Source organism: Pleurodeles waltl, chromosome 10, assembly GCF_031143425.1.
Source record: "Pleurodeles waltl isolate 20211129_DDA chromosome 10, aPleWal1.hap1.20221129, whole genome shotgun sequence".
NCBI classification, from domain to species: Eukaryota; Metazoa; Chordata; class Amphibia; order Caudata; family Salamandridae; genus Pleurodeles; species Pleurodeles waltl.
This window is the reverse complement of record NC_090449.1, coordinates 175,553,815-175,571,541: the sequence shown is the minus strand read 5'-3', so window position 1 is coordinate 175,571,541 and position 17,727 is coordinate 175,553,815. Positions and strand designations below refer to the sequence as shown.

The window sequence follows — 17,727 nt, the reverse complement described above, 5'->3', positions numbered from 1 at the left end:
ACCTGTATGCACCCTTGGAGAGAAAAAAACAATGATAATCTATGCACAATATCTTGACAGTAAATATTCAATTTTGCAGCCAATTCTGAATCCTAATGTTCAAAATATAGCACTGCTGTATTGATTCAAGGTAGCCAACAATGCCTCTATAAATGGAAGATATCTTTGTACTGTGAAACAATAGCACATTACAGATGATACTATTAAAAAAGTGAACACCCAGTTCAGAAATAGTGGCCAAAGAGAATGTAACACACTGCAAATGAAATATGTAGCGAGCCAGTGTCACACAAAGGCACTCTGGGGAGCTGCAGGTCACTCTAGAAAAAGAATGAAAGCAATAAAAGGCAAACCATAACAAGGAAAACAAGAAATGTTAAGTATTAGCCAACATCCGAGACAGTGAAGCACACTCATTTTCAAGAAGATTTACTTGATCAGGAGAACTGCAATTAAATACAGAGCAAAAGAGCACATGGTAGAAATTGGTTAACCCATTACATCATGCAGTATTCTGTCATGGGGAAGCAGAATGTGAATGCTACTCGAACAGACAGAAGATAGCTGACCCAAAGGCCCTCTGTGTATGTAAATATAGCTTATACATTTCTTTTTTTTATTAGAAGGCCCTATGTCTTCCATGGCCTACTTAGAGGGTCTGGAAAGGAGTATCATAAAGTGAATCATCTACCAGCAGGAGTTGCCATACGAAGTAACCTACATCAGAGTCATTGCTTATTAAAGTAATCTTGGAGATTCAATATAACAAAATACCCATATATAAACTTTATTGCATTGTAATGACAATCCACACTTGGAGGCCTGTTAGTTTTAACTTGCCTTTCACAACAAATAAGTGAGACCTACTCTCTGTGTCCTAGCATTTCATATTAAACAAATCAATCTTGTAGCCCTAATCAATGGCTTGTCACCATAACCAACTCAGTCCTACTGTGTTGAACATACGCCTTTGCAACAAGAGCAGTACAAGCACTCTTTTTCAGAGGAAGCGCACAACTTAAAATGTGGATTCAAGGAAACAACATTTAGGAAAAGCCAAAGTCTTCTCTTAGTAGAGCTCCTTAAAGCTCTTTTTCTGTTAATACCATAATGTCTGGTGACTGCTGCATTGTTATGCAAGACATAAAAAAATTTCATTTCATGCGATTCTGGCCCATCATGAATAGAAATACCCAGATATTGAGGATATGTATTTTTAGTTTAGATTTATAGTATGTAATGTGGGATTTTCCATATAGATTGGTGAATTGATACGTTCAATAGTTCGGATAGTTGAATCTATTATTTAGTGGTGCAAAGTTGTCTCTGAAATGCTAGCGGAGCTTCACGGTGGTACTCAGATCTTTCTGAACTAATGAAACTGCCTGACTCTCACTAGGAAATTCTTATATGCCAGCCTACCTCTTCCACTTTATTTTTGTTTGCGATGATAGCTAATTCACATGTAATTGGCATCTCAAAACGCACCCTATGACTAGTGTCGTTCTTTTGTTGAATGTACCAATTGTAGAGATAATCGTCTAATTTATAACTATCAGGCCTCAATGACAGCAAAAGAGCTTATTACGTTGATGAAACCTGTTGAAAAAATGCATCCAAAATCTGCAGATTACAGGTTCGAATCTCCATGGAATAATATGCCTGTTTCAGAGGTTTTCTTGTAATCTACTTATTGTAGGCTGGAATTTGAGAAAGCCCATTCATTTTTTCAAAGTCAATAGAAATGTCTAAATTACATGGGCAATTATAATATCTATAAATAAAGTTCCAAGTGGCAACTCAGTTTGAGTTGGGTACTCTGTAAAATGTTAAACATGGCACTCTTCAATATAATGTTTGCTCTCCTGTTAACAACCACAAACTTACTTAGTTTATTTCTTATCTCACTGACAGTATCATCTCTCAAATATGCCTACATGCTTTGCAGTGTCTTTTAGGCTGCCTATCTAGCGCTATATAATACAACAAAAAACAACTTTAAGAAGTGTTCACTGATCATCTGGTTCTTTATATTGTTTCAGGCCACAGTGCATTCAAGTCACCAGATGACTTTAAGGTTTCCCTGCCGCTGCGTACAAACTACTTGTATGGGCGAATTAAGAAGACTCTCCCTGAGCTGTACGCATTCACCATCTGCTTGTGGTTGAAGTCAAGTGCTTCCCCTGGAATTGGAACACCGTTTTCCTATGCTGTGTCTGGGCAGCCCAATGAGATTGTGCTGATCGAATGGGGAAATAATCCAATAGAGTTATTGATCAACGATAAGGCAAGTATGCAATGGTGTGCTCAGAATATGCATAAAGGTTATCAATGCCTACTTGTTTTGAAAAGTCTTGCATAGTCTTCATTATTTTCAAGCTTAGTACTTTGTGCAGTCACAGATATAAGACTCTCATATATATTGTCTATTTTTGAACATTTCCGTAAAAAATAAAGAAAGGAACATATCATCGCAATTTCAATAATTAAACTGTGTAAAAATTCATCACTTAATATTCATTATCTATAAAACAATATTGTAAAAAAAAAACTAAAGCTAGTTGTTTGTTACTCTTGTCAGGGTAAACCTTCAAAGCCACTAAATTAAACTGGGGTCAGGCTTAATTTACGTCCATGTGTAAATTATTTATGCAGTACCAAAACAATGATAAAGTTGAAATGAAACTCTATAAAAATCCCAAATTTAAATAGAAAAACGGAGTAACATGTAATAAACAAAATGCCAGCAAAATGATAATCCAATAAGGGGAACAGGGGCAGGGATTTTTTAAGTTTTACACAGGATGGTGGCAAGCGGCATATGACAGTCAATGTTCATTGAAGACCAGGACCTAGGCGCACTTTGATGCTGACTGCAATAGAACATGGTTCAGAAACACAAACTAGGTTTGTCCTGGTCAAAGAGTTTACCTTCAGACTTTAGTTTTTAAATTCCCATCCCCCACAGGAGTACACTTTCAAACCCAGGACTTGAGGGGAGGCACTTAAAAACTCACTGGGCGTCAGGCAGAGGCCAGCAGCAGGGCCCAGTCCACATGCATTTGCCACTGCTCAGCTGAGCAGTTGCTGCAAAGGCCTTTTACAGCCGGTTGCAGCTCTGTAGCTTGAACAAGAAGTGAGCCTTTTTACTCTTGTAGCCTACTTCTCTGTCCTGAGTACAAGAGAGAGCCGGTTCAGTCCATCAGGGTTTTTCTTAGACGGTAGACAGCAGATTCAGTCCTCTCTTGATGTTCCTTAGGTCCAGTGGTGTTCTGATGTCAGTGCCTGTAGGTGCTACATTTATGCCTGACATGAGAGGGCCAGACTATCTACTTGGCATGCCTTAACCAATGAGGTAAATGTTGCTTGGGCCAAACTCTACTCACTTTAGGCATTTTCAAGATGGCAAAAGTCTTACGACAGGCAATCACCAAAATATAAATAAGGCCCTTAGGGTCAGATTTACAAGGCCCTAGTGCCTCCTTGAGCCAAGTTAACATCATTGTTTTTACGTTAATGTGGCTCAATGAGGCAAAAATCACTGTGCCATATTTATAAAGTAGCGCAATGCATGAATAGCACCACTTTGTGACCCCTTGCATCACATTATGCCTGCGCCAGGCATAATGTATGCAAGGGGGGGCTTTCTGGCATTATGAGGCCTGCAAAAATGGCGCAATCAAATCTACAAAATTTAATTGAGCCATTTTTGGCGTCATTTTTAACACCTGCTCAAAGCAGGCATTTACAGGACACATTCATTGAAATCAATGGGCTTCCTTATACTTTGCTGCACTAGCATCAACATTTTTGACTCTAGTGCCTTAAAGCGGAACAATAGCGTTAAACATTAATTATATTGGCCTAAAATGCACCATGGAGTGCCGTATTGTAAATATAGTGCAGCCATGGTGTTGATAGGTGGTGTTGGGGGGTGCTCAAGAAATTAGGTGCATCAGTACTGATACTCCAGATTCTTGTAAATCTGGGCCTTAGTTCTATTAAAAATGTAATTTGACATTCTCTGATAACTTTGTGTCCACTCTCTTTGTCATTTCAAAACGGCCACCACGCAACAATCACACTTTACAGGAGGGCAGACAACTCAACTCAAGTTTAACATTCTATCCATCTACTTATTCCATACTCTGTATCTCAGCCCAATGACCGTTTCTATAAATTAATTGAGCCCTTCAACTTTCCATGTTTTCTCTGCAGGTATTCAAACGACTCAGTTGAATTTTATCTTTGAGGTTTTATTTCTGCCCATGAAAGCATGAATAGAAATTGAAAATATTTTTTTACTTAGCATAGAGCTGCTGCTGATTGTTGTATTTCTTCTATGTTGAGTAACCTTGTAAACGCAGTTCTCCAGGGACTTTTGTAATCATGTTGCTAGGTGACTGGTCGTACATTCATGTGGTTTAAAGTTCCAGTTTCTTAAAGGTGCACACAGTCATTCCTAGCTAATTAGAAATTGTTAATAATGCATATGCTAATTAGAGGTAAACAACCTGAGCATATCCACATGGTACAACATAGAAGAGAAAGGATTTGTCACTGTTGGATATAACCAACACCATATAAGCTGAAATCAGGGACAGACGTAAATATTGATTATTGACAATTTATGTTAGTTGGTCTATATTGCTTATACTCAACATTTGAAACTGCAATCTGCTACCACAACTTTTGTTTGAGGGGATTTATTATAGACTTACAAATTTTACAATTTAAGGTTTATTGGCAGCCATTCTATGCAGGATATTGAAAATGTCGCATTTGTCTCATGTCTCTGCAGGTTGCCCAGCTTCCTCTGTTTATTGGTGATGGAAAATGGCATCATATCTGTATCACTTGGACTACAAGGGACGGAATGTGGGAGGCGTTTCAAGATGGTGAGAAGCTCGGCAGTGGTGACAACCTCGCTCCTTGGCACCCAATTAAATCAGGTGGAATTATAATTCTGGGGCAGGAACAGGTGGGTGTACACTCATTGTGTTTCATTCAAAACATATTTTATTGTATTTTAGATTTGTTTACACATTTCTAGATTTGACTGATGTTGTGGGCGATAAAATGTTATCCAAAAATTGTGAGCAGCATGTGAAGGCTTAACATTATTGACAAATCACTGTGTATAGGAGACTATGTACCATCGACTCGCACAAGTTCGAGCTCAATTTATGCAAAGTTTTTATGATACAGTATGGCCTTCCTGTTTGGAAAAACACAAAACCTCGTTCGTAGTTGCAGTGGGAGGCTAAATTGTCACGCAGCTAAACTGTTGCTTCATGAAACGTCTCAGTGCAAATAAGTGCAATTCGAAATTCATTTACATACACATATTGTAGACATTATTTTTACTGGGACCTTTTTAGTCATCTAAAGATATAAAGCTGGATTCTCTGTCAATATATACTTCAACTCCGTGAAAATATTTTCATCAGCAAGTACACAATGTGATGAGTTAAGATGTCAACACCACCCAAAATCACATTATAACAGTATCTCGACTGATATATAAAGGACAAAGAAGCCAGCGTCAAGTCAGGAACAGCTTGTAAGGCAATTTATTATATAAAGAAAAGATAAGACAAACACCTGATAAATAAGAGGCAGAATTTTATTTTGTGACAGAGCTATTGCCTGAACAATTACACATCTTACTTACAGAGGAGATTATTAAAAGTTCAAACCACATAGCGGGGGAGCCAAAAGGATTGAAATGGAAGACAGGCTTACTATCCACATACTGTGGTATCTTGACATGCTAGACCTGAGGTCAAACACAGTTACATTTTCCTTACACCAGAACACCAGGTTGCCTTTTGTATACAGCAGAGCAAAATAATGTGCATGCATTATAAGTAAATGCAAATCATATGCAATAGACACATCATTTCCGTTAAAAATACTACTAACAAGAATGTATCTTGGACCATTTGATTGGTGTTCAACTGCCCACCCTCAATATATAATATTGATCACAGTGGTGGTAAGCTTATAGTAATATTCCGGGTGAACCTCCCACTTGTCCATTTACAAACAGAATTTACTGACTTCTAATGGCAGCATATTGCATTTTGGGCTTCCATTAAGCAGCTGTGAACATTTCAGTTGATTCAACCTGCAACTTGAAACTGAATTTTGAGTCCAAATAGATATATTAGTTATGATTTCTATTTTTATGTAACCAGTAGAACATTCATCATTCTCTTTCATCACTTATGCAGTCCAATGCCATAATATGAACATTTTCTATTAGAATTTGCATCAGAAAGTTGGTACTTATTTAAATGACCCATTTTCCATTTTGCAACTCCCAGGGGTCGCACTTTAACATTTGTTGTAGAACAATCCATGATATACCTACAGCTTTTGGAAAATGTAGCATCAATTGTAGATCTTTTATTAATTGGCCTTTCCGATCTCCGGCTGTACTCTCTGTGACCCATCGTAGATGCCGCTGCTTGACTTATTAATGGTGCTAACACAGATAGTTTCATGTATTTTGTCAAAGATCTCCACAGATTCTATCTTGACACAATTCCTTTTCAAAATGGCATGTACTGTGCACAAAGCCTTACACATAGGCCTACCATGCTTTAAAAAAAGGCTAACTTCTCATCAGAAGAAGGAAAAAGAATATCAGAAGCAAATTTCATCTGATCTTGGAAATCCCAAAAAGTTAAAAAATAAAAATAAATACACCAAGTGCCTGATTCACAAAGGTGATTTGCACGTTTGAGTAAGTTTACATGTTTTAGTACCTTTACTGCATTTTAGTGTTCACAGTCATTGTATGTAAGTTACTACTAAACAACATAGTCAAAAATACAGCACTATGCATGGCTAATACTGATACTGCAACACCCTTCCATAGAAAAAAATGGAGGTAGGGACTCAAAATGAACTCCCATGGTAGGTAATGTAAAATTAAATTGTTTAAAATAGTTCAAATCTAAATACATTTAAAATAATGTTTAAGTTGGGTTGCCCAAGGAGAAGAGAGCAGTCTATAGCCACATTTGCAAAAACGGATTGCTGCTGCTCTCTTCCTCTGTGCTGTCACGTAAACAGGCTGCGTAGTGCCACACACACATCTTTGCACAATGTTCTAGTACAGATGTTGTACTGGAAGTATACCCTTCCAGATTGATGTATCGCATATATCTGATAAATCTTGATATCTTCGTACAAATGTGTTTTAGTTTACTGTCCTTCCTACTAAGAACCCAGTGTAACCAGGTCCAGGGCCTCTAGACCACAGTTCATTTATAGGTAAAAGACGTGGCTTTGTTTTTTGTCTGAAGGTGATTTATGTCAAAATGTTGACTGTAGTAAGAACAGGATCATTTTAGTGTGGAGGTTTATTGAGGTCTCAGCTATTCCCATTCATTAAGCTTTCATACAGAGTACTTTACAGGTCCTCTGACTTACTTTGGAGTTGTGCTGTAGTGTAAACTTCCCAAAGGTCCTTACGCTCAACCTTCATCTCAAATATTGCTTTTCACATTTGTTTCCACAAAACCATGATATTACTCAGTTTGAGGGGCATATTTAAGAGCCCCTAATGCCACTGGAGCGTCACATTTAGTGATGCTCAGGTGGCACTATGCCCTGTGCCGTATTTACAAGGTGGTGTTAAGCCCCTTCACATGCAGCACTTTGCGTCAGAGGGCATGCAATGGGTGTTGCTGTGGATGTGCCACAACAACACCCATTGCATTTTGACTCTGCCTCAGATTTACGAGATTTTGTAAAACTGAGGCAGCACCAAAATCTAACGCCACCCCAAGGGTGCCATTAGCAAGGTGTAACGAGGAGGAATTCTTATATTCCTCCTCATTTTTTGCTTTTTCTATGAATGCTGCACTCTGCAGCACGCATAGAAAGAGCAGAATGCCAGACATCATTGTTTATGTATGGGAAGGTGTCTCTTCCTACACATAAATAATCAAACACTTCAATGCAGATATCCTTGCAAAATGGTGCAAGGATGCCTGTGATGGTGCAGGAAGCTTAAGTTAGCGCCAGCGCAGGAGACAACACCGTATTCAATTAAATATGGCGCATCAGTGGATTGTGAAAATGAGGGAACGCAACGCTGCCAATTTTGGCACAGCATCACGCTCCGTCATTTCCTTTCAAATATGGGCCATAGTCTTTAATATGCACTTTCTTGTAGATTTTAGTAATTCAATATAAGAATTCGATTTCCCACCACCTGAGACTAGTTGTATGTCTGGTAGCTTCCATTTTACTTTAAAAAATTTTTTTTTACATATGTGTTACCATTAAACTGCAAGGATGGGCGCAAATGGAAATAGTAATTTCCAGCAATTGTTATAGTCATCTACTTCACCGAGTAGAGTATGGAGAAAAGTGAGGCACAATTAAGAACTTGGCAAAAGAAAGACGGAGTCTTCATTTCAGAACTGTACCTACACGATTGTAGTCATGAGTTTTTTACTTGAACCCACATTACAATATAGATCACCGTTACTTGCCGCCAGCCTTTGTTCAGATTAGTATAGGGAGACTAGGCAGAAGTGTAAAAACATGTCAAACCATTTGTCTGTTTCGGGAGATGGTGGTTTTCCCATGAGCCATTAATCCAGTGTCCTACTCAGTAAAAAACTAAAGATTGCAACATCTCTGCCGGTATAATGAGTGTTGCAAAGCACCTTCATAAAGTGACCCTGCACATAATAAACACATGAACTTCAGAGCTTTTTAAAAGGGGAATGATCAATTATGCGATCTTAATTGTTATGGATAAAAGCCAGAGCAGGTTGCTTCTAGTGAGATGTTATCTGCCCAGATTTCTGACTTAGGGTGGACATGATTTGAAGGGACTTTAACAGTTTATTTAGCTTACTGATAAATAAATAGTAATGCAACAGAACAACTTTGTTATCTATCAAAAAGTTGCTTTACATAAAATATTATATTTTGTTGATGTTATTCACTAATATCACTCACAATAGTAATCAACTGACAGTGTAACCATTCAGTGATAACCACACTGTTGACAGAGCGATGGTGTTACTATGTTCTAAAAAATTGGGGAATAGATCGGCAACATAGCTAAATTAGGGATGAAATGAAGGGTGAAGGAGAAGGCAAATATGAAGCTGCTTTCTGTGAGCAAACAGTGCATTAAGTGGTGGCTAAGATTCTTAATGACACTAATACAAATATTCATGTATTATTTCTATGTCTACAAAGTATTGTACTGAAGGATTTCAAATGGCATGTTTAAAAAAACACCCCCTTCACTAAATCACCTCTGCCAACCACTCAACTCCTACAACTATACCTTATGTCTGTTTCTGGGCAACTAAGAGTTACAGAATTGAGCAAACCATGGCCTGATTTAAGAAAAATAGTGCTGTACCCAATGAAGTGCCATTTTCTTGCATCCTTTAGCGCTCCCCGAACGCCACCATGTGTATGCCGTATCTAAGATACAGTGCACCATGGCAGTAGTTAGGGGAGTTAGCGTCAAAATTTGTGACACTAGTTCGAAGCTTTGCAGGATTAGCGTCAACAATTGTGATGCTAATCCTGAAAAGCCCATTGATGGTGGCCTGCTGAGGCTGGGAGACCACAACATTTGTTATTGTCATTAAATAAAGTGTTTTTTTAAATGCAGTCTGTCTTCCTTAAAAGAAACCAGGCTACTTTTGAAAGGAAAAGTTTATTCTTTTTTTTTGGTTTGTTTGAGAGTTTGTAGTTGTGCCATGGACCACTGCTTACTTTCAAATACACTTTTTTAACATTCACAAAGGAAAGGGGGGGTTCACTAGGAACATCTTCCCTTTTGTGACTGAGATACCACACCAATGTGGATGTTGGTAGGTGTTCTACCGGTTTAAAACTGCTATTTTCTATCCTAACTAATGATTCATCAGGTTGGAAATTGTTAATTGTAAGGGACACCTACAACACACTGCTTCCAAACAGCAATTCCATATCCATTTCTAAACCTATATTAGGGGTCATTAAAATGTTACCCATTCCAAAAATGTACTTAGTACATTGCCAGTAAAAGTTATCTTATTGCAAGCTCTGAATCAGAGCATTTGTCACCAAATAATTGCTTTGTACCTCTGGTCCCAAGTGAAGTTGTTTTCATTGATTTATAACATATAAGAATATTGCAGTTCTGTTACATTAAATTCTTACTTTATAGCTATATCCATGGCTTTTATCTGAACAAGTGACCTGATCAAAGAATATGTTCAGGGTCTTAATACTAATGGAACACATCTGTTCTCTTTCACAATGACCTAAGAGTCTGAGTATGACTGACAGTGTAGACCAGAAGCTTGAAATCTCGAGTGCCAGAATACCACAGTTTGATAGCTGTTGGATCCCCCCCAGTCAGTGGATGATCATTTTACTTTAGTTACTGTCATTCGTTTAACTGCAATTGTCATTTGACTGGGCCCTTGAACATTCCATCTAAGTCACTTATTTCCTACATCACAATCCATGGGCCCCATCAGACCTCAGTTCCAATAATTAGCTTCATGGCCTACCAAACCCACTTTCCAAAATTCCAATATCTTCAGCCACTTTATCAATATATTGAACAATGTTCCTAAGAAAGGCACACCATCACCAGCAGTGAGTAGTTATTTTTTATCTACTCTACATTATCGATCTAGGAATAGATATGATTCACATATTTGAGTTTATATCCCTTATGGTTCAAATGCACTAGCCTCCTTAAGAAATGTTAACATATTGCAGAAAACAGGTATATTTACCTGCATGAAGTTATAACTTTATAATTAGGTATAGTGATCTTTCAAACATGAAACAAGCCTTTGTGTGTGTCCAGTATTGCGTTGTAAATATTTGTAATCATTTCTGAAAGATAATCACAGTAACTTATTCTTTATTTAAAAGGACACCGTTGGTGGAAGATTTGATGCAACACAAGCTTTTGTTGGAGAAATGAGTCAATTTAACATATGGGACAGAATTTTGAAGGCGGAGGAGATCATGAACATTGCCAACTGCTCTACTAACATGCCAGGCAACATCATTCCCTGGGTTGATAACAATGTTGATGTGTTTGGAGGAGCAACAAAGTGGCCTTGGGAGTCATGTGAACAACGTTTGCTCAATTTATAACTCTGGTTGACTTCCACTGAAGTGCCCATTTCTGTTAAGACAATCTCTTGTGAGACATAAATCCATGATGCCATTATTTCCCTAGAATATTTTTTTAACTTGAGAAAGATTATTGAGACCATTGCGTGTTTTGTTGCTTACTCATGAGAACATGAGACACCTGCATTACTTTTAGGAGGTCGCTTTGGTCCTTGTCTCCTACTTCATATAACTGATTTTTAAAGCAGAAATTCTACTATGCCCTCTTACATAGATTGTTAAAAGGGTTGCAAGAAACCCCTAAGCACTGTTTTGCATCCCTGCACTTAACTGCATTGTAGTACACAAAGTGTGTGCTGTGCAGGACTTCCAACACATGAGAAAATTGATTGGGCTTATGCAGATGTTGGATAAGGGTCTCAAAAAATAGGCAAAATTAATCCATAAATGCATTGACAAACCCTTGCCGAATTCAATTCCATAGTGCTGAAATGGCTGCTTTTTTGTTGAGTAATTGTTTGATTTACATAAAGTATAGATCTGTAAAGTTGTTGGCAACTGTGTGTAGTCCATAGTAGTTGTTTGGAGGGAGGTGAGTAAACCAAACACACAACATGACAGCTCGATGACCTGTCAAATGAGTGGCAGTTAACTTCAATACTGGCTACAATGACAGTGAAAGTGACTGGCTGGTTGCTACTTGTGGGTGGCACCTTGTGATGTGGGTTTTTTAAATCCCTGTGGTTCAGCATCTCTTGGGAGTAAGCGGCTAAGGTGTCATCAGCGTAGCATGCAAGTCTGTGGGTAACTGGTGGCATCAGGCACTGAACTTTGAAGCATCCCTTTAATCCATTTATCAGGGACAAGGCCAGCACTACATATCTTACAAGTGAAAATAGTTTTACATTGCTTTGAAAATTTGAGTTAACGAGGTTGCAGGACACAAAAAGGTTTGTGCTGATTTACAAGTAAAAATGTTTGCTTTCAATTCTATACAAATTAAAATGTTTAAATCCAGATATTTATATTTTCACAAATAATGGGAAAAATTGACATTTATACATAAAATACAACACACACTAAACTTATGACAGGCTTGCAGTTCGCTGCACTCCGTCTTCAAAGTGTATGTGCCAAATCCCCCATATTTATAAAGTTATGGTATAGTAAATCACGACTGCTATTTTCCTATTGGAAAGTACATCTTTTGTTGTGGGTGCAAAATGTGTAGAAACTAGAAATTAGTTTTAATCAGAGCATTCCATAAATTCAATAGTCTGTGGGGTCCAAATTTACCAGGTCTGATTATATACATTTTTCCCATTATTTGCCTTTGCAGAGGGACAGTTCAAAACAGTTGTGTAAATTAAGCTTATTATAAATGACCTTCTATCTATAAACAATAAACTTACTGTTAGAGTCTGACAAATTCAAACTGTCCTGATGCCTGGTCATATATAAGAAAACCACAAGATTGCATAGTAACAAGAACATGCTATACTTCTCTGATCACAGCACCTCATTTTGTTTTCAGCACAACAGACTTTGTAAGAACTTAAACACAATGATAACAAATTGTCTTAAAAATAATAGCCATGTATGTGTTTTGGGGTGTTTTTCAGACTTTTAGACTTAGATAGCTTTATATTTCACCAGAGCCTAAAGGCTGTGAAAATTTTAATATTTTTATTCTAAGTTTGCTGGGACATACATAGAGACCAACCCCCAAACGGTGTGTGCTTTTCAGGATAAATGGCAATTCTTTGTTATATCAATGAAAGCAAAATGAGTGGTGGTTTAACCTCTGGATTACCTACTTATACTTCAGGAATTTGTTTGTGATTCCCTTGAATATAATGATGTCACAAAAAGTTATTCTATCCCTTTAGATTATGTCATTTAAAAATGTTAGAGTTATTTTCATTATAGCTTGTTTCTTGCTTGAAAGGGCTTCAAGAAGCCAGTGCCAAAGTTCAGTTTGTGCTTGACGTAAAATAGATATATATATATATATTTTGCCAATGGCATACAAAGTCTACATTCAAAACATTTTCTGTGCTTGTAAAGATCTTTTATACTTTGACAATTATGCTCTTTTGAATGCTTCTTTATTGTTTATGTATTTGTTGAGAAAAAATTGTAAGTTTAAAGCCCTTCTTTTCCAGTGCATATATGTGGCATACCTAGGTCCAGATCAATATTTGGATTGTGATGTAAACAAATTATTTTTCCCTTAACTTGAGAGAAAGTGATAATGAAATGTGTACATTTCCATAGTATATATTTTATTTTTCATAAATATTTCAATGTGTGTGTGAATGTTTAATATCCTTTAAAAGGGTAGTAATGTTTTTGGACAAATCTAAATATTCCCATTAAAAATCTCTATGAAACTTTGTATTTCAAGGAACTTCTTATATTGAAATACAGGACACAGAATAATAATTTTGTATGCTCTTTTTGAAAACTATACAAATATATTTTATTTGCCACCGATCGTCTGTCCACAGTGATGGCCCTGGTCACTTTATTTACATTGTTTAAGATAGATTAAATTTACTGTCAATTCTGTATGGAATGAAATGTGTTTATTACAATAATATTTTTGATACCAGCATTCTTTGGAGCCCTTTTACATAATACATGTATGCATATCCTTAAATAACTCATACGGCACCAGCTCTCAGAACAAAAACAGTGTTACTATTAGGAAAATATAACTACCATTTTGTAACAGAAAGAAGACATGTAAATACAAAAGTCTTTGTTATGGCAGCCTAACGAATGAATCACTTTAAACTAATTGTTCAATTAATTATTTCAGTTGTTTAACTTGGTAAATATCACATGCAAAATATATTCTCTTGCGTCTCATGCAACACAATGCACCAATCTATATTTCTTTGACATTTTTCAACCTTTGAACATAACTATGTGATTATTATTTTTACATGCATGAGGTTGCTGCCACAGTCTTCATCTAAAATGTAATTGTGGGCTGTTTATTTGGAATCTGATGAAAATATTTATTAAAAAAATTATAAAAAATGAACCTGAAAGTGCTGTTTTTTGTTCATGCACAGTTACTGTTACTTATTAGCCTGTAGGAGTCCACAGAATCCTGCCATATGCTTTTGTTGCATGTTGTTTATGGATTTGATACATCACACAAATAAAATGAATGAGTCACTCTAGCATTGCCCTAGCACACACTGACACTGGAATCAAGTTGTACCTTACTGATTAGCCCATAACTAGGGCAAAACTGGTCCTGAGTTGCTTATGTTCTGGTTCAGTGAGAACTTGCCTTATTGGAGCAGGATCAAGACTGGTTTGCATATAGCTGGGTTCAAATTGAGGTGTCATTGTGTGCAAAATAACCATGGACTGGGATGCGGCCCCAGTGATTACCAGTAGCTGATATTAATTTCACACATTTCATCCATCACTGTTTTGTATACTTATTGTGACTGTAGCATTTCTACAGGTCTCCAGTTGCTAGAAAAGCACAGCTCACAACTTTATCTGGTGGCAAAGTTTTGCAAAAAATATGAAGGTCTTAAATCTTTAAGAGAGGCAGCATGGATGGGCAAAAGCCAGAATACGGCACCATATAAGAAAAAAATCCACTAGCAACTCAACAAAGTGGATTTTGGGGACTCCCAGGAGGGAAAGAGAAGATGATCTGAAGGAGCCATCTGGAGCATGTGGGAGAAAATCAGCACCAGAACCTTGAGGAGGATGTGCAAGGATTTAAAAATGAGGAGCTTATTGATGAAGGCCATGCAAACTCAAACAAACAACAATAAAAATAGAATTTTGTCATTACTCAAAAATATTTTCCGGAGTTTTCTCTTCCTGCAAAGACAGGGAAAATTATTCCAGCAGAAGTTAGTAAAATAGTGTCAGAGTTGGACAAGGTTTATCCCCACATTTCATGAAGAGGAACAGACGTCTCCACAGGGGGAACCTAATTGCCTTTCTGTAGAAAAACTAGATGAAAAATAAAAAATACAAAAATCTCTATAACTGAAAACTGACTAAGCATCTTATCTATCTGTGGAGAATGTATGTGGTATAGCGGTAGAGTTTCTTGGCAACTGAAAATTGCAAATACATAGATCTTACACCTAAGTGTTTTATAGCAATGGGCTGTTTTGTGAATTGGATCCAGCTATCTTAGTCATTTACATCTTTTATAAATTGTTTTCAGCATATGCCTTTTTATTGTCTCATACAGCTTATTTTATGAAACAAAGTCTTAAAACATTGTAGCCACAATTTATATCCAGGCAATGGTGCCAGGGGTTCCAGTTTAACCCTAGGACTTCCACTTACTACCTGGGCACTCTTGATGGATCTAAAAACAGACAGAGAGGAGAAAAAAATCAATGAGTAGTCCAGCTGTTGAAAGGCAAACCAGAAGGCTGCAACTAACCAAGTATATAAATGACACCCTTTACAAGATGTTTTGGTGTCTCTGTGATTATCTTCTAGCAATAAATCTGTCATAATTCTTACATACTTGTAAATTAGCAATTCTATTCTATTCTGTTAACTGAGATTTATATGGCTCATGGCTACACAATGGGCCCCCCAGTGCTGGTAACAACCTTAGCCCCAGCACCGAAAAGAATTAAGCTAAGACTAAAATAAAGGACTTTTCAAGTTCTTCCTGAAATTGCTTTTGGTCTATCCAATCTCAGATGTATTGGGAGGGCACTCCACAGCTTGTGGGCTAGGTAAGCAAAGGAGATCCATCCATATCTCTCCCTTTTGATCTGGAAACCTGCAGCAGATTCAGTCCTTCTAACCTAAAAAGTCTTATGGGCCTCTACATAGTCAACAGGCATTGTATAAGCGGGGAGCCTTTTTGGTTAATGGCACGATGGACTAGGCAGAGAGTCCTAAATTGGGTTCTCTTTTCTTTTGGCAACCAATACAAAGCTGCCAATGCTGGTCCTGCTGCTTTATGGCTGGGGATTTTGTAAAGAATACACACAGCTGCATTCTTCATCATCCGTGGTCGATTAGTGACATATTTTGGGTTTCCTAAATAATGGGAGTTCCCATAACCTAGGTGTGAGTTGATGAATCCGGGTACCAGTACTCTCCGGAGTGTAATTTAGAGCCAACTTAGCAGTTTCCTCAAAGTCCGGAGGAGTCCAAAGCAATAATTGGCCAATTTCTTGGCCTGACTTCCATGGTGAGCCTGTTATCTATCCAGACTTCCAGATGTTTGACTGTTGAAGAGGGTGAAGGAAGCAGACCAAGTCCATCTGGCCAGTTGAGGTCCAACCCACATGAAGGGTTGTATCCTACCACCAGGACCTCCGTTTTGTCACTGATAAGTTTTAAAGTTCTGGCGGACATCCAGTGGGCCACTTGCTTGAGACAGGTGTTTAATTGACTGGAGGTTCTGAAAGAGTTTGCTGTGAGGGAAATGATAATCTGAGGAGGGTGAAGGAAGCAGACCAAGTTCCTCTGGCTAGTTGAGGTCCAACCATTGTGAAGAGTTCTTTCCTGCTACCATGACTTGTGTTTGATCACTGTTAACTTTAAAACTCCTTGCGGACATCCAGTCGGTGGCTTGCTTGAGACAGGTGTTTAAATGATTGAAGGTTCTGAAAGAGTCTGCTGCGAGAGAAATGATGATCTGAGTATCATCGGCATAGGAAACTAAAGCTAGACCATGGGCTTGCACTATTTGTGCTGGTGGGCATACATACACATTAAACAGTGTCATACTTAAGGGTGAGCCTTGGTGGTCTCCACATTTCAGTGGATATATATATGTCTGAGCTAGATGATTCTTCCGGACTTGTAAGCTTCTATGCTCTAGAAAGGCTCTAAGCCATTTGAGGGTGTCACTAACAATCTCTACCTTTTCTAACCTTTGGATTAATACCGGGTTGGAAACACTGTTGAATGCCTCACTCAAACCTAATAGGATTATTGCTGCAGTACCACTTTGATCCAAACTTGCTCTGAGATCTTCCATTGCTGAAAGCAGGGCAGTTTCTCTACTGTAGCCTATCCTAAACCCTGTTTGAGTAGGGTGCAGGATATATTGAGCCAATGACAACTAAATGACAAATCATGCACAATAGTGCAGATTAAAAACAATTTAGGCTGAATTAAATCTTTCTTCAAGCTCCCTTTCTTGTCTTTCTTATTTCTTTTCTTTCTCTTTCCTTTTCAAACTAGAGAGGGTCTTACGTGGGTCCAGGAATGATTATCGGTTTCGGGTTTCTCTTCTGTATCAACATTCAAAGCTTGCCATGTTCATTATTGGAAAGCAAAGACCCTTTTGATTAATATAATTCTATTTTCAAGTTATTTTATTTACTATGTGTTGATGCTCAATCCATGATGATTTGATTTTGTAAATGGTTCCTCGAATGTTCTCAAAGTGACATTTGTTGGTCTTTCCACTGTTTGGTAATCAGTAACCTCATTCCTGCAGAAACAAAATTTATCATATGGTGGAATAGCAGAAGGGAGCCTAAGTATACATATCCTTCCCCAAACAGTACTAGGCCTGCGTCCCTGTTAGCTTCCTCTGCCATGAAGGTTTTTATGTAGTTCCCTAAGTTT

The 17,727-nt window shown here is 37.7% G+C and overlaps 1 protein-coding gene across 1 annotated transcript in view; it reads left to right on the top strand.

Moving 5' to 3' along the window:
• The window catches only part of NPTX2 (neuronal pentraxin 2), a 37,172-nt gene extending 23,016 nt beyond the window's left edge, over positions 1-14,156 (top strand). Inside the window, exons 3-5 of the mRNA XM_069210134.1 lie at positions 2,043-2,287; positions 4,802-4,981; positions 10,924-14,156. Coding sequence (XP_069066235.1) covers positions 2,043-2,287; positions 4,802-4,981; positions 10,924-11,151 — 653 coding nt within the window. The 3' untranslated portion in view covers positions 11,152-14,156. The remainder of the gene's footprint in view (positions 1-2,042; positions 2,288-4,801; positions 4,982-10,923) is intronic.
• Positions 14,157-17,727: the final 3,571 nt, after the last annotated feature.